This window comes from Helianthus annuus, chromosome 8 (genome assembly GCF_002127325.2).
Source record: "Helianthus annuus cultivar XRQ/B chromosome 8, HanXRQr2.0-SUNRISE, whole genome shotgun sequence".
NCBI classification, from domain to species: Eukaryota; Viridiplantae; Streptophyta; class Magnoliopsida; order Asterales; family Asteraceae; genus Helianthus; species Helianthus annuus.
In genome coordinates this window covers 138,159,831-138,181,018 of record NC_035440.2, presented here as the reverse complement: position 1 = coordinate 138,181,018, position 21,188 = coordinate 138,159,831, and the positions used below count along the sequence as shown (strand labels likewise).

Sequence of the window (21,188 nt, the reverse complement as noted above, 5' to 3'; positions counted from 1 at the left end):
TGAGAAAAAATCTAACTTTTACTTTATTTAATGGCTCAAACTATTGGCACACCCAAGGTAACCAAAATGTATTCAACTTTTGTGGTTTAATAATACATAGCGAGGGGTACGTGGTTTAAGCAACCATTCTAGTCATCCAACGGAAACTCAAAACCCCCAAATGCTAAGGTTTCAAAAAATTATAACTATGAAATTACATACAAAGATTAGACGAAGAATACAAGTCAAGAACTCACATCTTCTGAAGCCTTGTCACTTCTGCCACCATTTATGTTTGTTGTATGGTAAGCACTTCCCGGGACATTAACAAGAAGTTCACTGTCAATCATTCCGCAATCATCGCAGTCCTGAAAAGGAATATATAAATTATTACTTAACTTGCATGAAGTACATGGGTCACCAACGGGTTACGCTAACAACAAAAACAAATAGATCAAAAGTTATCCAAAGTGTATAAAAATGCACAAAACCTACTTAACATAGACACACGTAACCATGTTTAAGTAAAGAAATGTGAGAACCGCATAAACACTTGTGACGATTGCTTTAATTGTAACTGCATAACCGCCTCTCTTTCTCTCTTTCTCTCTGCCACTATATCTGTCATGCACCCTACAAGTGTTTATGCGTTTTTCTACTTATAACTCGTCTGGTAGTGAACGCACCGATATCTTTATGCGTGTTTTCACTACCTTTTGCTTGTCTTGAACAGTCTTAAGGTTGGCTAGCAAGCGGTTCAGTTGTTTCTTAGCCTTGGCTCTTTCTGAGCGTCGTTCAGCACATTGAGCTGCTGTAACTTCAGCATGACATGCAATACAAAGAGTTCTCATGTTCTCGAGTCTACATTCACCTGCCACATGGATCGTGTGGAATTCACATGTAAAGAAAAGTTAAAATCAAGAGATGAGAAAATATATAGGTAGGGTAACGGGCCAAAATGAGTATTTCTGGTACAGCCTAAAACACCCTTTATCCATTAATAAAAAATGCATCAACAATCTGTATGTTGAATATGATTAAAACATACCCATTAGAATTAAAACATGACCTGAATAAACCATTTTGTAAGTGGGTCGAAACTGCCAGCTTTTTTAAAACTAAGTATGTTTCTGTATCCATCTATACCAATTCCAGGGAAATAATAATATAATGTGACCCTACGAAATTGTTTTTAGTAAGAGAAAAAAAGAAGGCATTCAAAAACTAAGGGCACATTGGTCATTTAACAATTTTCCGGCATACATTTAGATGCATACTTCGGTGGCCTTATTGATACAATGGTGCAAAAACATTATACTAAACTGAAGTTTAAAGAATACCTCCCCCACGATATACTGGCACAATGTGATCTGCATGCCATGCGTTGCCCTCTGTTGGATCATTAATGAGCTTTTCAAGTCTAAAGAAATTGAGAAAAATATATTTATAAATAAGACGAATAGATCTGAACAATAAGAAAGCAAATTATAAACCAACACGACACTTAATTTAAAAACTCACAAATTTTTACGCGCTGCCAGCTTCGGGGCTTCTTTGATAACAAATTCTCTACGCTTCTCAAGTGACAAAGGTTTTATATTCTTCACAAGTTTTCGACAATCAAGATGGCAATTTGTACATACGCCATGTTCAATTTGGGCAAGCCCCTGCAGAACCCATTGTTAAAATAGAACAAAATATCATCCTACCACAAGATATTGAAAAAAGGAAAGTATACAGGATAATTAAATTACTGACCGTGCGTAGGTATCTATTACTAGTTCTTAAGCGATATTCTTCATAACACTCCAAATCACAAAACAGATCCTCGAAGAATTCAGGCTCCCTCGCACTCTTTTTCCTGGACATGCGAGATGGCAATTTCAAATGGTTTATTCAGGTTATATTCCTCAAATGGGTAAAAACTAAAAACCGGTTAAAAATGGAACAGGTCAAAAGTGAACAGCAAATTTAAGACACGAGCTCTGACCCGACCTGAACCCATTTTAACACACTCATTTAGCCCGACTAGGCTCGAGCTCAGCTCGTCATCTATTTATGAAGCTCGGCTTGGTTCGAGTCTACTTATTTGAGCTCGAACTCGCTTCGATAACGCTTAAACGAGCCAAAGCTCGGCTCACCAATGTTTTTAGTTTAAATAAATGGGCCTAAGTTGAAACCGACTTGGGCTTTTTAGGATTGGGTTATAACATCATTATCATTAAAATATATAAAAAAAACACTATAACTTTGTTAGAGCTCGTTTAGGCTCGCGAGCCTAAACGAGCTTTGTATTTCAGGCTCGAGCTCGGGCTCAATAATTTAACATGTATTTCAGGCTCGGACTCGTTAAGGCTCGGCTCATTCTAGCTTTTAATCGAGCCAATCCCGAGTAGCTCTCGAGCCTCTGGGCTTGTTTACACCCCTAAGTCTTTGTGTTAACTGCAACTCGACTTACGTGCAATTCTTTTGACACAGTTTACAAAGCGGTTGACCAGTGAGAGTACAGCCCTGAAGATACTGTCTTTCTTTTTTGCCATGAAAGATAGATACATTCTTCCATACAGCATTTGGAGGGAGGGGTTGGCTTATATCATCTAGTGATGTACCACGCTTCTTACTTCCTCCTTTTAGCAATCCCTGTTTAATAAAAGACGGACCGTTACTCAAACTATAAATCAAAAAACCATTAGTGGGTCACGTCTATGAAAGAATGCGTCGAATGACAAAGTTTAGGACATACGTCTTTATCATGGTTTTGGCTTTCATTCAGACACAACTCAACAGCCAAAGGAAGTTGAAGAGGTTTGTTGTATAATTTACTTTGCTCGATGGGCCTGAGACTGTTCCATTCTTCGACAAAACTTAGAAGAGCGGGTATGTATATAGAATCGTCCTTGATACATTTTTTGTCATCAACTGATGGTTTTTTCGTCTCGAGTTCGTCGGGTCGGAAATTTTTAAACAGGGGGGTAGGCCTTGTTTCCACCCCATGTATACATGAGTACAAATGGATTCTTCCAGTGTATTTGCTTACCTGAAAATATAATAAAATTTGACTAAACAATCAAACGCGATAAACATTATGTGTGTATCAACGGGTACCTCAAATCTGAGAGAATTTGCCGGGACACAATCTGGGTCAGCAGCTTCAGTTTCAGCCTGATCAATAGGTTCCCGATCACATAGTATTTCTATAGCATTCAACTTGTCAGCATCAACATCAAGCAAAGTGTGTGAAATTACTATATTATCCTTCTTAGTTTCATGATTATATACTTCTGGGATCACGTTGGAAGCCACATTTCCTTCATTATTTACATCCCGAACGATATTAGCCTGTCGATCAGCAAAAACTTTGATGCATTTAAATCAAATCAAACTAATAACATAAAAGCACCAAAAGGAAGTTGTAATTAAAAAACAAGTTTGGAGTGAGTACGGTTTTCTTGTAGCAGTACTTGAGAAACGGACCAAACGCTTCACCGTCACTTTTTGAAGTTGCAGTTTCACTAAATACCTCAGGTTGCATCTCTTCACCAGATGCATACTGAGAGCATATCACGGGCTCGTTGGCAGAAGATTCACTATCACTTTCCCCCTCGAAGATCAAATTCGCTTCGTTGTGTTTTTCTTCAACGGTTTTAAGTAAGGAAACATCTTCAACCTGCAAAAATACAAGACGTCTGAAAACAATTCTAAAAAAAGTAAATTCTAAAAAAAAAAACTGATGAAGAAATACCATGATCTCCATCAACGAGTCGTACTTCCCATCTACAGTTGATGAAGTGCGATGCAAACTTGTATTCAATCTTTTCCAGTGGTATTCATCTGACGTGTCCTAGACGGAAATCCTCGATAGTCATGTTAGTTAAAGAAAAGAAATCATACATGGACCTGAATGTTGTAATAGATGAGTATGCATACCTTGGCACAAAATATATAAACGTTTACTGCATTAGTTTGACCACGTCTATGAGCTCGACTTTCGGCCTACAAGGTGCACACAAGTGCATCAGGCAACCACAACATTTTGAAATATTATAACAATAAAAACACTCAAGCTAGGTACTTTTATGTGAAAAAATGCATTTAAACTACAACATTTCAACTTAATGCATCAAAGTACAAGAAAGCAGCATGCTTTATTTTCTTCTTTTGGTTATTAAAGAATGTGCGTATGACTTACGAGACTTTAAGATGACAATCTTAAAAAAGGTATTAATAACATAAAACTCAAGAAGACCAAACCTGCTGAAAGTCAGATATTTTCTCGGGCAATTCTAAAAACACTACATTTTGTGCAGCTGACAAGTCAAGTCCGCTACTCCCAGCAAGTATCCCGACCAATGCAATTTTAACCTAACAGGATACAGAAATTACGTAATCAATAACACTACATTTTGTGCATTGGGCTTTTTAAAACCTAGTGAAGAGTAGTTTATATCAAGTATAAATTTGATAGAAGCTGCTATAGACAGCCAGATGCTGATAATATTAAAATGATATTTAAGCGAATGTACCAAAAAGGCACTTTACATGCCTCTTTTGAATGTTGGAAAGAACTGATAGCTTGTTGTCTATCTCTGGCAGATGCATCACGTCCATCTATACGTACAAACTTAACCCCCTTCTCACATAGGAATTCCTGTTGAATTTATAGACATCATGATAAGTACAATATGAACCGCCAACGTACTTTCAGATGTATTAAAAAAATCCCATTCAGATATTACTACAAAAGTACGAAGAAACGGTAAAAGCAGACGACTAGAATCAAGTTTGATTTGTTTAGTTTTTAACTAACATAAAATGGTATACCAAACAAAAATAAAGGAATACTTCATCACCTGTAATCTATCAGTAACCTTATGATAATGAACAAAAATTATCATTTTATGAGAGCTTTGACTTGAGTCAAACTTTTCATCATCATCAGACTCAGCGATGATTGGATGCATAAGTAACCACTCTTTGAATCCTGCTAGTTTGGCGATACCGATAACTTGATTGGATGGTCTTGAAGAGTTGCAACAATCATCATCATCATCTAAAAGCAAGAAAAATAACAAGTTTTTAAATCAGAACAAAACTCTTTTTACATACAAAAACAAATGAAATGCTGAAATCTTACTTTCTCCATCACGTTTATTAGGATCGTCTGAAAGAGCATCTTCAACCTCATTTTCCGTTGAAGCATCATCATTTGCCATACTGCAAACTTCTTTTGCAAAATCAATATCTGATTTCTTGATAACCAAGTTAATGATCTGTCGTCGTATGGGTGGTAATTGCATCAAGACATGATCCTTCAGTCGTCTTATCTATATGACAGAAATTCAAGATATTAACTGAAAAAAAAAACAATACATAACAAAGGAATCCACAACCACAAGTACGAAAAACTGACCATAACAGTCTGCTTCAGTAACACGTTCAGTTCCTCCAATCGAATGCCCTTTGAAAAATCCTACAAGGATGAAAGAGTCTGAAATATACTGAACTATGAAAGTTACAAACACCAGTAACATGTTCGGTTCGGTTTTTACCTTTAACCATATTCATAACCGCTAGCTTCGGTTATGAAATTTCCTTAACCATAACCAAACTTCGGTTCGGTTAATTAATTGATCTAAGTTTGAACTAAAATTTAAACTAAGGGGCTGTTTGACAACATAAGAATGGTTAAGTGCTGAACCAGTAAGAGGTCTGAACCATTAAGAGCATGTATAATGCTTAACCGTTCATAGGCAAATGTCTGACCAATTCAGATTAGATGTCTTAACCATTTAGACTCTGTATAATACTTAACCATTCAGAGGCAAATGTCTGAACCATTCAGACATCTGCTCGTGAAACAAACAGTCTGAACCATTAAGTGCTAGTCTGAACCATTAAGTGTTGAACCAGTAAGAGGTCTGAACCATTACTTAACCATTCAGAGGCAAATGTCTGAACCATTCAGACATCTGCTCGTGAAACAAACAGTCTGAACCATTAAGTGCTAGTCTGAACCATCAAGTGTTGAACCAGTAAGAGGTCTGAACCATTAAGAGCCTCATTAAGAGGTAAACAAACAGCCCCTAAATAAACATATTAGACAATTATTGTCTCAGTTACAATCGTTTTTATAAATTAAAAAAGACAAAAAAAACATACACATGCATAAAATGAGTCAAATATTATACAATAATTATTTTTTTAACATTTTAAATCTAACTATATAACATAAAAAATTTCCGTATATGTTTTTTTATGTATATAGAGTTTGGTTCCTTGAACATGTATATTTTAAATATAGATATATTTTAAAAGCATGTCTTAATTCATTGTAGTTCGGTTAACGTTCAGTTATGGTTATGGGACACCTTTAATCATGTCCATAACCGACTTATCGTTTAATCAAATAGCATTACCCATAACCGTCGATTAATATTGGTTGTTGGTTAATTCGGTTCGGTTATCAGTTAATTTCTAACGGTTAAGGTTTGCTCACCCCTAGGAGAGATGGATTTTGCCCAGAACAGCATGATACGTGTCTATAATCTATATCATATACATATTTAGATACAAACACTGTATGTGTGTGTGAGAGAGCACATAGTTATAAATGAAAAGATTAGGACATAGTTAGGACAAACAGCATGATACGTGTCTATAATCTATTCATCGGGGTAACCCTTTACCCAAAAAAAAAAAAAAAAAAAAAAAAAAAAGAGAGCACATAGTTAGGACAAACAGAAGCTACCTGATAGACAATCCCTTGGTATGTCCGGACAGTACTCATTGAACAGTAGGTTTTTGCGAAGGCAAGCTTGTCCTTTCCAAGCAGACCAGGCCTAGCCAAAAGCAGCATTTATCAAGATAATCGCGATTATTAACAAAAACAAACAAAATAGAAAAGGGTTAACAAAACTTACCACAATATGTTTATCTGGTGAAAAATGTCATATGGCCTATTAGCACCTAGGAGAAATACGAGACCAAAGAAATTAGGACACATGCGTAAAACTGTAAAAGTACTACAAAGCAGTAGATTCCAAAACTTTCAGATGACTGATAAGCATAAAACTATATCATCCAGAAAAATGTAACATTTGCTTTGCCACAACCTTGACAACGATGGAGTCCCTGAGAGTAAAACTATACGATCGATCTTTGATGCAACATCAAGTACAGCTTGTGTCTGTAAAAATAAGAGGAAAGAGAATAAGAAGTAAGTAGGACCCACAAGAAGTACTACTGTGTGCTACGATGATACAGGATATGGTTATTATTCTTTCAATCGCATTGATAACTGCTCCGGATATTTCACATTGGATATATCTGTTTGGATTTCGACATTTCGTTTGTCCCTTTTCCATAGTGATAAAGAATTATATTATTATATATCAGAAACATCAACAGGATAAAATAGGTATATAACATTTGAAAATGTGATGGTATGAATAAGAGTTTCGATATCAGATATGCTTAGTGGATACAAATACGAAAGGTTGTATTTGGTTCATTTAGCATCCACTCACATCTATCTCAAACAATGTGCATAAGTTATTTGATAGGGTATGCTGTCATAAAATAGCAGCGTGCTTATCTTGTTGTTCCACATTGATCATTATACTTTGATCCATAACATTTTAGTCAATACATGTCAGAATATGTTTGTCATTTTTTGATAAATTGTACAATGAGCAGTGTGTTACATCGGAGAAAGTATGTTGCTTTTATATGACATTAAAAGCACATGCTGCCATGCTGGGCAGAAAGATGATCTACCACTCAAGTGATGTCAGAATAAAGCGTTGTCGATGCAGTTTCGCATGCAATCAAATGGCTCAATAACGATTAGAAATCCGTGACGATAAAAAGAACCAAAAGGTTCAAGAACATAGTTCTTTCTATTCGATAATCAACAAAACTAAAATAAACAATAACCCTAGCTCCCTACTTACAGAGTAAAATCATAATGTAACTAGGAAACAAATACAATAAAATAGGAAATTGAAATTTAAACAAATAATAAAAATAAATATTAATATAATCTGCATCAGTTGTGTAGGCCTGTAAACGAACCAAACGAACACGAACGTAGGCATGTTCGTGTTCGTTCATTTAACTTTAACTGAACACAAACATAAAATCGAACAATTTTTTTGTTCATGTTCATTTATTAAAAAAATGCGCATGTTCGTGTTCGTTTATGTTCGTTCGTTTAAAACCTAAACGGACATTTCACGAACGTAAATGAACATAAACAAACAAACCTATACGAACATAATTTAACAAACATAAAAGAGCACAGATGAACATAACTGAACAACACAAACGAACATAGAATAGTTTTTTTAATACATATATAAGTGATTAATTACGATAAGTTCCATTGAAAATCCCATTTTTTATTACTAGAAAGCTCATTTACGAATTAATTATATTTATATAAGTAGTTAGAAAGGCCCTATTATGTTTATATTTATATCAATATAACTACTTATGTATTTATTAAAATTTAAATGAACATAAACGAACGTTTATGAACATAAATGAACAAAGTGTGTGTTCATGTTCGTCCGTTTAATTAAATGAGTAAATTTTTTTGTTCATTTATTAAATAAACGAACTTCCCAACGTTCGGTAGGCCTGGCGTTATGTTAATAACCCCTCTATTTAATGTGCATATCGTGATATCACTATCTTTTTCTAATTCTTAACCAAATATTGCAGAAGCTTAGACAATGCTTCATATTTTAGATGGTATATTCCAGCAATAGAAAGCAAAAAGCTATGCTTTATTTATAAAAGAAATAGTGTTTAATTTTAAAGGATCATATAGACTATAGAGTTGCAGCTCAGGCACCATATGAGGACTCAACAAGTTTACTTGCATGAAACATGTAAGAAAGCAAGGTTACATTAATGCCAATATAAGATGCACTATACCTCTCCTGCTTCAGATGATTTTCGCTTCGTACAACGCACATGATGTGATTCATCAACAATCAATAGAGCCCATTTTTGCTTTAATATGCTCTTCTTCAAATGGTTCAGCATTGTATAAGATATAACGACAACTTTTGGAGGCCTTGCTAGGTTTGCAGGATTGTTTACATGACCAAAAACTGAAAGACAATGTAATTAAAGAAGCAAAGCATCAGCTATCATAAACTACTCAAAGCTTATACCTCCTATCGTTACTAATTGTGGTATATGCTAATAAAGTGATACTACTATTTGGCACATGCAGTATGCAGATAACAACATAATTATAATTTATAAATCTCATGAAATTTCCATCAGGTAAACATGTATATGTTGAAGAGATAGTATGAAAGATACTAGAAAAGAAAGGGTTGTTTTATTGAAATAATAAGACAGTTGGCCCGATTTGAGAGGGCTAATCTCCGATACAAAACACTAATAATCAAAGCAAACAAGACATCCAAATCAGAACAGGAAATGTAATACTTTAATATAAAATAGAAGAGTTACTATTCCTAAATTTCAGCCCCTTCAATAAGCATTTTGACTTTCCTCTTGACTTTGACTGTCCTAACCTTTAGCCTCCCTCTAATTCTGCCCTAAACACACACATGTATATAGTATATACATTAAAACATAAAAATGAAACAACAATTTCTTATTCAGACCATCAGCTACTAGTAGCCTACTACGGTACACTTCCATAAAATGTGAACTTCATTGATCTCCACTCCTTTTCCAGTTGGAGCAACACTATGTAAGGAGGAGCTAGTATGCTTTTAGCCATATGCTCCTCTCATGATGCATTTTCTCAAGAATGAACATCACATTAATTTTTTTATTAAAAGAGTAAAATGCCCTTTTCGTCCCTGAGATTTGGCTACTTTTGCAACTTTCGTCCAAAGGTTTGTTTTCCGTATCTGGGTCCAATTTCCAAAAGGTTTAAAATCTTGCCATTTTCATCCGACTTGTTACTCCATCCATTTTTTAAGGTTAAGTCAAGAAAATTTTCGTCTTTTTACCTATTTGGGTGGGGTGAAAGTCAACATGGGTGGATCTTTATTTCTTATAGTGTTTTTTGTTTTAATAAAAATGTCTAAAAAGACGAAAATGCCCCTCATTTAACGGAGAAAAATGGATGGACTTAACAAGTCAGATGAAAATGGCAAGATATCTGGGTCCAATTTCCAAAAGGTTTAAAATCTTGCCATTTTCATCAAACCTTTTGGATCCAGATGTGGAAAAACAAACCTTTGGACGGAAATCGCAAAGGTGGCCAAACCTCAGGGATGAAAATAGCATTTTACTCTTATTAAAAAGAATCAGCTCACCATCAATGGTGAAAAAATCTCATCATTTTTATGCTAGATTTAATCATCACAGTATCAATCAAAAAAGAATACCTAGATGAATATCAGATGGCAAACAAGATGGAAGCCAATGCTCCAATTCTTCTGCCCACGTATATCTCAAAATAGCCGGGCAAACAACTAGAATTGGACCTTCATTCATGAAACAGCTTGCAATTGCAATGGCCTGAAAACCAAACAAACAACTAAAAGTCTATACACCATGACAGGAGTCACAGGACATGCTAATCAGATTTTTAATTATATAAAAATGACCATTTATTAAAAAGACTATTTATTAAATAACATTCACCTGAAGTGTTTTCCCTAGGCCCATCTCATCAGCAATGAGACACCGACCGCCCCTACGCAATCCGAACTTTACACCTTCAATTTGGAAAGGGAGCAGTACCTCCAACAGAGACTTTGGAAGTTGTCCCATTAGCTCATCTACTTTCGCATCAGATAAATGTTCTGGCCTGCAGGGTTCCCATCTCCCCTCAACATAAGAACGTGACAGTATGCTTATAGCTCTACGCGTTACATAGGGGATATCTTCATAATCAACGCGCTCAATCTTTAAAGCCTTAACAACAGCATCATAATCTTTGAGATTGTAAACACAAGCCTCTCCACCAACATGATTCTGTGTAAAATGTGATGGAACCACCTAATAACACCAACAAAATTGGTGAATATTAGACTAGCTGTATAAATTAACATATCTAAAAAGTATTCAAAAGTGTAATATTATACCCTATATACAGAGCCCCTATGTAACCCTAACACACAATCAATATACAATACTCTTCGTGGTTTATCTATTACGTATACCAACAAAACTAATTGCTCCTCTACAAGAGCTTCACCTTTCAAACAGCATACTATGATCACAATTAGGGCCAGATCAATAAAATAACAGGCTGTGCCATCATAATATTAGCCAATGTGGCACACGATCAATATACAGTAATCTTTGTGGTTCATCGATTAGGTATACCAAACAAAACTAATTATTCCACTAGAAGAGCTTCACCTTTCAAACAGTATACTATAATCACATTAGGCAAGATTGATAAACTCATGTTATGTCATCATGATTCATGAAATTAAGCAATGCAACACACGATCAATATACAATACTCTTTGTGGTTTATCCTATGCAGTTAATGCGGTAAAATATCGGTCAAGGAACGATATTTGAGATATAGGTTATCTCGGTGAGATATCGGTGGGATTTCGGTAATTTTAATATAATGCAGAATTTATATATATAGCAATTTAACACTAACAATTCAGTGATATATCGGTCAATATCGCCGATAATACCGGTACCAATGTTCCGACCGATATTTGACACCGATATTAACAGCATAGGGTTTATCGATCAGGTATACCAAACAAAACTAATTATTCCACTACAAGAGTTTCACCTTTCATATTTCAAGCAGCATACTATTATCACACAAGATCAATAAAATCACAGGTTATGCCATCATAAAAGTAACCAATGCGACACACGATCAATATACAATACCCTTCGTGGTTTAACTATTACGTGTACCAAACAACACTAATTGCTCCACTACAAGAGATCCGCCTTTCAAACAGCATACCTATGATGAATAATCACAATTAGGGCAAGATCGATAAAATCACAGGTTATGCAATGCGACACAAGATCAATTTACAATATCTATTACATGTACCAAAGTAAACAAAACTAAGTGTTCCACTAGAAGGGTTTCACCTTTCAAGTTTCAAGCAGCATACTGTAATCACAGTTAGGGCAAGATCACTAATACTAACAATCTATAAACAATTAAACTACTAGTAATCAAATTATAACCATCAATCAACATATCCAGTTAAGAACAACATACATTAGGGAGACACACGCTTAATTTTTCGAAGCAAGCGGCTTCGCCGGGGAACTTGTAACCGTCAACGGGAAAAGGCTTGACGGAGAAGGAATCCGGTGAGGAAATCTCGAGCCGGACCATGAATTTTTCCGGCGAGGGTTTCTGACACTTGGATAGTTTCCAGGAATCGTCGGCGACGTCGTATTCCGGTGCCTTGCGCTTTGAATCGACGGCGAGAGGACGTGGTTCCATTCGCTCCGGCGAGTTACCGTTTCTGGTTAGGGTTTTGAACCAGTGAGTGTTCTCAAAAGGTCCGTTAGAAAGGATTCGTTTTCAAATTTGAAAGATATTTGTGATAGATATATATCAAGAAAAAAGTAATCGGGTAATTCATTTCTTGTGTTATGCATGGTCTTTTGGTTTGGTTATTATCCTCGATCGAAGCCAAAACCAAAGTCTTTGATTAGTGTATTTTATTAACCAATCGGTTTTCGGTTAATCACTTCAGTTTATTCGGTTAGATTAACGGTTTTTGGTTTGGTTTATTTAAGTTCAGTTAATAGCATAAACCAAACTTGGGCTAAAACTTTTGCTTAGAAATATATGAAATTAAACATGAAATGAAAATATAAATATACGAAATGGAGATATAAAATATGAAATATATGAACTGGTGGTATAAAAGCTAGAAATATATGAAAATATTAATGGTTCGGTTCGGTTCAACTAATTTTGGTTAAACAAGAGTACAAAAAAATTGATAACCGGTTTTGGTTAATTCGGTTTTCAGTTAATTCAGTTTTTGGTTGATTTCAGTTTGGTTTCGTCTGTTTTTGGTTTGTTTAGGTTAACGATTTAGTTATTGCTCACCGATAACCGCTTTTGGTTAATAACCAACTAGTAGGGTGCCCGCGCGATACAGCGGGGTGACACAATTTGCATTGCGGTACTCATCTTTTGTTAGTTTGTCAATCATCTTGTGATATATTTTATAGTAGGTTTGTTAATTTTCTTATTCATAGCAACAACATCGATGTGGTTCATCTATGGCATGAGCCTTATTGTTCTCTCTTAAATCATAATGAAAATACGTATAAGAAAATATTAGATCTGCTTTTTTTATTGTGTATTTTGGCTCATTAGTTTTGAAGCTACCCCCGGTTTTGGAAAAATGCGGGGGGGGGGGGGGGAGCTTCGCCAATGCCTACAGAGTACAAAGTTTTATTAGTACGACTAATATAAGTTGTCGTTGGCATGTGTTATGTGAGCATCTAAAATCCGCATTTACCGAAAATAATATCTGAATAGCTTTATAAGTCTATAATCACACCTCACTTGTCCTTTGTTTCTTCATTAGTAATCTCCTTCATGGGAATCGGGTCAACTTTAGCTCGCAAGGGTCCATGTGGGCTGCCAAATAGGCAAATACCATGGTCAACATTTCCATTCGTCACAAAAGTAAAAGTTGGTGAGATGGCCCTCTTAAAGGAGCTTCTACACCGTTACCCCCTGTAGAACACGATGCACATACTCATTAATGGTGGCACCACCCTACCTTCAACACCTGTTAATATTTAAATAAAATATATGAAAAAGATTATTAGCTTTGGATTACAGTTACAAAACCCCATAGAGCAAAATGCCTAAAAAACAGAGGTGGCAAGCTTGGAGAGTCGGGCAGGTTGGGTAATGGTTTCAAACGGATACAAGTTCAGGCGAGCGAGTGATGTGTGCTAATGAGCTAAGCCGGTTATTGTGTTACTAATAGTCAATAAGTCAACAGTTAGTTGGATTAGTTGTATGTTAGTTCAGTTAGTTGAGTGTTTTGGGTATAAAAGGGGAATATTGTAATAGTATAGGGTAATCAATCAAATGAAGTAACAATTTGTAGGATCGTTTTCAGACCCGAACGAGTCGATCAGAAGAGTTTATCTCAGTTTCAGAGGCGGAAACTAAGAAACTGAGTACAATTCAACAAGCAATACACTTTAAATTGTTGTTTCTATTAATTGAATGACGTTTACAATTCTGACAACACTTCGGCAGCACTTCGTTGCAAACCGGAAGGACTGTTGTTTGATTTCGCTCGAGGTTGCCTATTTATAGGCTTGGGGTTCCGCTTGAACATGCATGTGCATTTCAAGCAGAATCAACATTACATATTGGAGCGGAATCAGAACATAACGACTCGAGCGGAATCAGGATATTTATATGATTTCGCTTGAAATGACAAGGTGTCATTTCGAGCGGAATCACTCCTAAAAACCACTATCTTGTTTTTCGTGCCCTGATCTAATACATTCTATACAAGACTCGATACAAGACGTAGACGACAGACGGATGCACCAACAAACTCCCCCTCGGATGTTGACGGAGTCTTCAGTGTCGAGTCTTCGCATCTTCAGTCTTTATCAGTCTTCGGGCTTCTCTTTGAAGTATCTGACGCTGTAAGCATCCTCAATCTCTATCTCTTCTCTTTCATCTTCAACAAACTCCTTCTCTTCCATGTTGACATCTTTAAATTCATCAGCACTAACATATACTCACTCTCAAATCAGCAGAAACAATCTCAGGATCAGAAACCTGGCACTTTGCAACTCAGACTCCCCCTCTCAGTCAGCTAGGATTGCAGTCTGGCTTTCACAGGTTCAGAATCCATTCCAAGATCGTAACCTGGCTCTCTTCCAGCTCAGGTTATCTGCACAATCTCTACCTCAAACATAAATTTTCTAATATAAACTTTTAATTCACTCAGACACCACATGTAGAAATCATAAAATGATCTAACATTTAGTCTCTGATGAACCACTTGTAGGAATAATATCTTTTTCAAAAACTTCTGATGACCACTTGAAAGATAGATTGTTAAAATTTTAAAAGCACAATCTTCCCAAACCTGTTCGTCATGTTTAGCACTTGAGATTTTAAAAATCAGCTCTTCAACATCAGTTGTCGAAAATCTTTTTGGATTTTTCAAAATTTATGCTAAAACACACTAAATTTTTTTTTTACGAAATGAAATGAAATGCAGTAAAGAAATATTTACATGCAAATATTTTTGTGAGTTTGTGTAAGAGGATCATATCAGTTTATGAAACATATCACCAACACCATTAAGCTTGATTTCATTTTAAGTTCTAAACAATTCACGTAGATTGTCAGTATATTGGTCCACTTAAATTTTCACACAAAGTTCAACTGATTCGAGATACGATATTAATGTCTTAGATACTTAAACTTATTCGCGTGTCCCACTACTTGAATATACTCCCGTATCCAGATCCCAATATTCAGTCTTACAGGTGAGTATACCTAGATGATATCTGTAAGGGGTTAGATGCGAGGGCCGTGAGAGCTCAGGTCGATACTTCCGTATACGCAGAGAGATGACGACTTCGACTTTTGGTGTGTCCCCTTTAGAGGATCTTTTTTACAACAACACATGATTAGCATTTTTCAATGTTTCATCATTTTTTATGCTGAGGGCGATGCTATATTTCAAGCAAACAGAAAGTATTATACGGGGACTAGGCCATTGCTTCCGCAAAATCAGAAGTCCCGGGATAATACCCCAGATATCACTGAGTATAAAGACCTAGTATCTCAGAAAGAGGGACCTTTCAAACAAGATTTCGGGGGTTACCCATATATCCAAGTTTTGTTACCCACAAAATAAGCAAGTTTGAATTTTTAAGTTTATATTTCGTCACAATTTACTAAATGTGCAAAAACCTACTGGCATATCCGCAGTGAGATTGTTTATCACATTTTTAACTTTCCAATTGTGATAGTCCACTGATGTACTATCATTTCCTCTTTTTCACAACAAAACTCATTTTTGATTTTATCATGTTTTTGGCTTTTTCAAATTTTCTAATGTTTTTGGATTTTCTGAAATTTTCTTACTCCCCCTAAAATTCAAACACATTTAAAAGAAAATATGAAAACAAACTGTACAGAAATATGACAACTGATATCAAATCACCTCAAATCGCCATCCACTTGGCATAAACAATCAGAACTCCCCCTATCAACAAACTATTTTCCCATTTAGATTTCAAAACACTTAAGTTTGTTTTAATCAAAATGGTTTTTCCGAAAAATAAGATTAGTTGATTTTACCACTTGTAGTGATACCGTCAGTAGGTATGGGGATGTGGTTCATCATATTGTTTTCAACCATTTGTAGAAAATCAAGTACAAATTAATGTCCTTGATTTACCACTTGTATGTAAAATACAAACAAATACAAAGAATGATGCCGATTCATGTTCCACTCGTACCAACCTGGGAACTCCGGCAAGTCAGGTTTTTCTATTCAAAGAATATATCCACCCAAGCCTGACCAGCCTTGGGTGTTACCGAGTCATCATCACTCGGTTTCTTACCTTTTCTCTTCTTCTCATAGAACTCTTTAACCCCTTTGACTTTTCGATCAATCATTTTTCCAAAGATATGTTTAACTGTGGGGTTAAAGGCCTTTTCAACATCAAAAACCTTTTTATCATCATAAAATTGGTTTGATATCTCAACTTTACCAATTTTCTTTTTAAAATTTTCAGCCCGAAGTGGTGGAAAAATCTTCATCATCCACAATCGGAACTGACTTTTCATCTTTCAACATAGCTTCACCTTTTGAAACAACCTGTGGCTCATCTGATTTTGTGGAATCAGATTCATCGCCAGAAGATAGCTCCTCTGATTTTGACCTATCAGAATCATCGCTAGAACTATCAATCGATTTCTTAATCACCCATTTCTGGTTGTCCGATTTAGCTTTCTTTGTATAAAACTTGTTCGAACATTCACCAATTTCAAATGTAGAATTTTTGAATAGTTTTGTTATGTCAATTGGTGGTTCAAACTCAACAACTTTGTTCTTCAGTTTACGAGAAACTCCTTGTTTTGGTGCTATCGCCTTAGAACAATCTCTGGCAATATGTCCAACAGAGTTGCATTGGAAACAGGTTCTCGTATCTTTCTTCTGACCATCAACCTTCATCTCTTCTTGCTTCTTGCAAGAAATTCTCAAGTTTGACTGCCTCCAAAACTCTTTCTTTTCTTCTTCGTCTGCTGAGGTTCCTGAAATATATGTCATCTTTGATTTAAAATCATGAACTTATTTTTCATTTTTCTGTTGGAGTAAAACCCAACCCTTTCTTTTTGAAATTATGATTCTGATTTGGTTTCTTTTGAAAACCAGAACCAGAACTGTAACCCTTTTTCTTGTTTAATCTTTGTTGTACTCTTGAGGTGTAAGGTCTTGGTTTTTTCGTAAGATTTTCATCTTTTATTTTAGAAATGTTAATTTCTGTTAGTTTGAAAACCTTGTTTATCATTTCAGTTTTGACACTTCTTATTGGAAATTCCTCATCAAAATATAATTTGTCTGAATCATTTAAAGTATAAGCAACTTTAAACGGTTCATCACTCAAATTAGATTTTGATAACAGGAATTCTTTACTATAAACTCTTTTGCCCTGTTTTTCTGTTTGACCCGGAATACTGGACTCAGATTTTGACTCCAACATTGACTCCAACTTTGACTCCTCTGTTTCATCGTTATCTAACACATGATCCACCACTATCTTCATCAATTGAGATTGTTGATCAGTGTCAGACGATGTAAAAACAACATCTATGTTTTCTGGCAAAATGACCGAGGACTCCGACTCCCATTGTAAATTTGTTGCTCTTTGGACTCTTTCAGAATTTGGATTTCTTGGCAAAAATCCATCATCCAGCGGAGGTGGACACTTGTTGTAACTGACACCTTGTTTCTTACCAGAATTTTTTTCTTGTCAGTCTTTTTCTTTGTGTCTTTCTTCTTCTCGGTCTTCTTCTCAGGAGTTTTTTCATCAGTAGTCTTTTGCTCTTCAGTTACCTCATCATCTTCGAATGCCTTCATGCCTTCAACAGTTGGATAAATCCTGTCAATGACATAAGAAGTACATGAGTAACTTTTCAACAAACGATTTACTCTCTCAGTCTCAATTCTTTGTAACTCAAGCTTTTGTTCCAAAGCAGCACACTTCTCAATATAGTTGTTCACAACTTTCTGCTTTGTCATGAATGCTCCTTGAAGAGTTTTCATAGCAGATGCCTGTTCTTCACTTGTGTCATTATACATGTTCATTGCTTTGTTCAGCATATCGTAAGATTCCTTCAACCTGTTCATGTTGTTGATCAACTCACTGTTTTTCTTTTTCATAATCTCACAGGTTTCACAGTTCACAGGAATCTCTTTTGCAATAACCTCTTCATTAATTTTAAACTTTGGAACTTCTTTCACTTTTCTTTTCACCACCGGAGCTTCATCATCACTGCTCACTGGTGTCTTAATCTTCTTCTTTTTCTTCTTGGCTTTTTCATTTTCACTGTCGCTTTCGGCCATCATCTTCAGATGTTCTGCCATTCTTCTTGCATAGTACTCAGTATCATCATCACTATCTTCTTCAACTCGGGCAACAAAAGCTGTGTGAATAGAAGCTTGATCAGGAATATAATCATCCCAAGTAAAATTCTCCCAGCTAAACCCTTCAGGTAGCTTTTCGTCATCTTGATCAATCACACATGCTTTGGCATCAGTTGAAATATATTTATCCCAGTTGAACCCTGTTGATGGCTTTTTCTCTTCTTGATTAACCACACATGCTCTCTTTGAAGAATCTTCAATCACATTTCTTCCATGTGCAGTTTGTGCTTGATGTTGATGTTGTTGAGTTGGTTGTTGAGCAACTTGATAGTAAATGGCTTTTCGGTAGTAATCATTGTTGTTGTTGAACGGATTTTGAGCTCCACTTGCTTCACGATTTGTGCACTCCCTCTTGAAGTGTCCCTTTTCCCTGCAGCGAAATCAAGTGACTTTAGATTTGTCAAAACCTAAAGTAGAAACACCAGCCTCACGAAGATCATCTCTTCCAGTGATTTGCTTGAATTACTCAGCTCTCCTCAACACGCTGGCCAAACACCACTTTATGTCCATCAGCTCCATCTCTTCAGCATCGATCTGGTCGTAATCCTCCTTAGTAAGCATTGGATTCCCGATTCGACCTGCAACAAAACTACCATAAGATTCAAGAACAGTACCCAATAAAGACATATGGCTTTTTGCTATTTCCACAGTATAATCTTGATCATTTTCAAGATTTAACACAATGTTGCATTGAAGCTTTTTGCCATTTCTAGATGTTGAAACATTTGGATCAAATGATGGAAATGATGAGAAACTTGTGTTGCTGTTTGATCCTTTGGATGAACTTCCAGATGAGTTCTTTGCATTGAAAGCAGTTTCAACTTTTGGTGACATGTTGGTTGTTTTATCATTCAACCCTGATTTGTAGTACAACCCGATGTCTTGTTCACCATCAAACACTTTCATTCTTGAAATCTTCACTTGCTCCGTTTCCTGGGCTTCAATCTTTTCAATAAATTTGCTCAATGTAAGATTATTGAACCCTTTCTTGTTCCTTAGCATCATCAAGTTTGTACCCCACTTCTCATATGGTAAAGCATCAGCTAGTTTCTCAATCAGCTCATCATTCTCTTTGGTGATACTAGCCCTCTTCATGTTCACCAACAAATTACAGTATCTTTCAATTATCTCCTTTGTGCTTTCGTTTTTCAAACCACGAAATAAGTCAAACTCTTTCTTCAGAAGTGATTTCTTGTTCTTGATCATTTTTGGCTTCCAACAAATTTAGATCGCAATGCTTTCCAAATCGAATAAGCACTCCCAGTGTGTTGCAGTAAAACCATAATATCCTCTTTGACTGCCTGTTGCAGTAAACTAATCATCATCTTTTCATTTTTGTATTTCTTTTTCTCATCGGGACTAAGATCTTTGATAGGAATCACATCTTCGTCGTCATTGATTGGTCTAACGTACTTAGTCTCAATGCACTCCCAAGCATCTAGAAAATTAGTTTGCACCCAGTTCTGAAAACGTTCTTCCCAAGTCTTATACTCCTCAATATTCATGAGTTTGGGCGGTTTTTGCATAGTTCCCGTTTTGTTTTCCAGCATCGTTTGCTGAGCCACTGTGATCGGGGTAGCAAAGGCATTATAAAACTCCTCGTTGTCCATGTTTCGGTTTTCAAGAAATTCTCAAACAAACTGTTCAAGCGGAATCAACAGTCTGAAGTTCAAACTCTGATTCAAGCGGAATCAGTTAATACTTTCAAGCGGGAACACAGTTTGAGCGGAATCAAAGATATAGTTCCAAGCGGGATCACCAAGTTCGAGCGAAATCAGAAACTGAATTCTTAAGTGGAATCACTGATTACTATGAAGCGGAATCAACACACAACTTTCAAACGGAATCTCAGTTTCGAGCGAAATCACCCAGAATTCTCAAGCGGAACCTGGATTTGGAGCGGAATCACACAGTAACCTGGAGCGGAATCACACAGAATTTCAAGCGGAATCTTAGTTGAAGCGGAATCAACTGAAAACTTTCAAGCGGGATCAAAAATACACGGTGATTTCAAGCGAAATCAGATCCAAAGTGCTGCTGACGTCATCATTCAATCGAGTAATTTCAATCGGAACCTTAAAAATGACCAGTTTTAGGTTGAATTTTAGCCTGAAACTTCTAAAGATTTGTTAATATGTAATTCCGAGTGCACTGTGTGAATTTGAGCCGTTTTTAACCGTGAAAATTTTTTGAATTTTGAAAAGAAGGGTGTAGAAACAGAAATCGCAGCTGAATTGTATAGAACTCTTCTTCCTGAGCTCTGATACCATTTGTAGGATCGTTTTCAGACCCGAATGAGTCGATCAGAAGAGTTTATCTCAGTTTTAGAGGCGAAAACTAAGAAACTGAGTACAATTCAACAAGCAATACACTTTAAACTGTTGTTTCTTTTAGTTGAATGACGTTTACAATTCTGACAACACTTCGGCAACACTTCGTTGCAAACCGGAAGGACTGTTGTTTGATTTCGCTCGAGGTTGCCTATTTATAGGCTTGGGGTTCCGCTTGAACATGCATGTGTATTTCAAGCGGAATCAACATTAC

The 21,188-nt window shown here is 36.0% G+C and overlaps 1 protein-coding gene across 2 annotated transcripts; it reads right to left on the bottom strand.

The window, feature by feature from the left end:
- On the bottom strand, positions 1 to 12,511 carry LOC110907922 (DNA annealing helicase and endonuclease ZRANB3). Of its 2 annotated transcripts, none has more exons than XM_022152834.2 (23): positions 12,191 to 12,511; positions 10,621 to 10,977; positions 10,362 to 10,494; positions 8,920 to 9,098; positions 7,092 to 7,165; positions 6,900 to 6,935; positions 6,728 to 6,818; positions 5,390 to 5,449; positions 5,114 to 5,303; positions 4,830 to 5,029; positions 4,523 to 4,627; positions 4,231 to 4,341; positions 3,907 to 3,972; positions 3,722 to 3,820; positions 3,422 to 3,646; positions 3,085 to 3,318; positions 2,723 to 3,016; positions 2,438 to 2,619; positions 1,738 to 1,840; positions 1,501 to 1,646; positions 1,320 to 1,399; positions 666 to 850; positions 1 to 347 (listed from the first exon to the last, which is right to left on the bottom strand). In XM_022152834.2, exons 1-23 carry the CDS (start codon positions 12,419 to 12,421, stop codon positions 225 to 227), a joined length of 3,504 nt encoding a protein of 1,167 aa, XP_022008526.1. In that variant the 5' UTR covers positions 12,422 to 12,511; the 3' UTR covers positions 1 to 224. The 2 variants fall into 2 exon arrangements, with proteins under 2 accessions (XP_022008526.1, XP_022008527.1); XM_022152835.2 differs by having other exon boundaries at positions 693 to 850; positions 12,191 to 12,510.
- Positions 12,512 to 21,188: the final 8,677 nt, after the last annotated feature.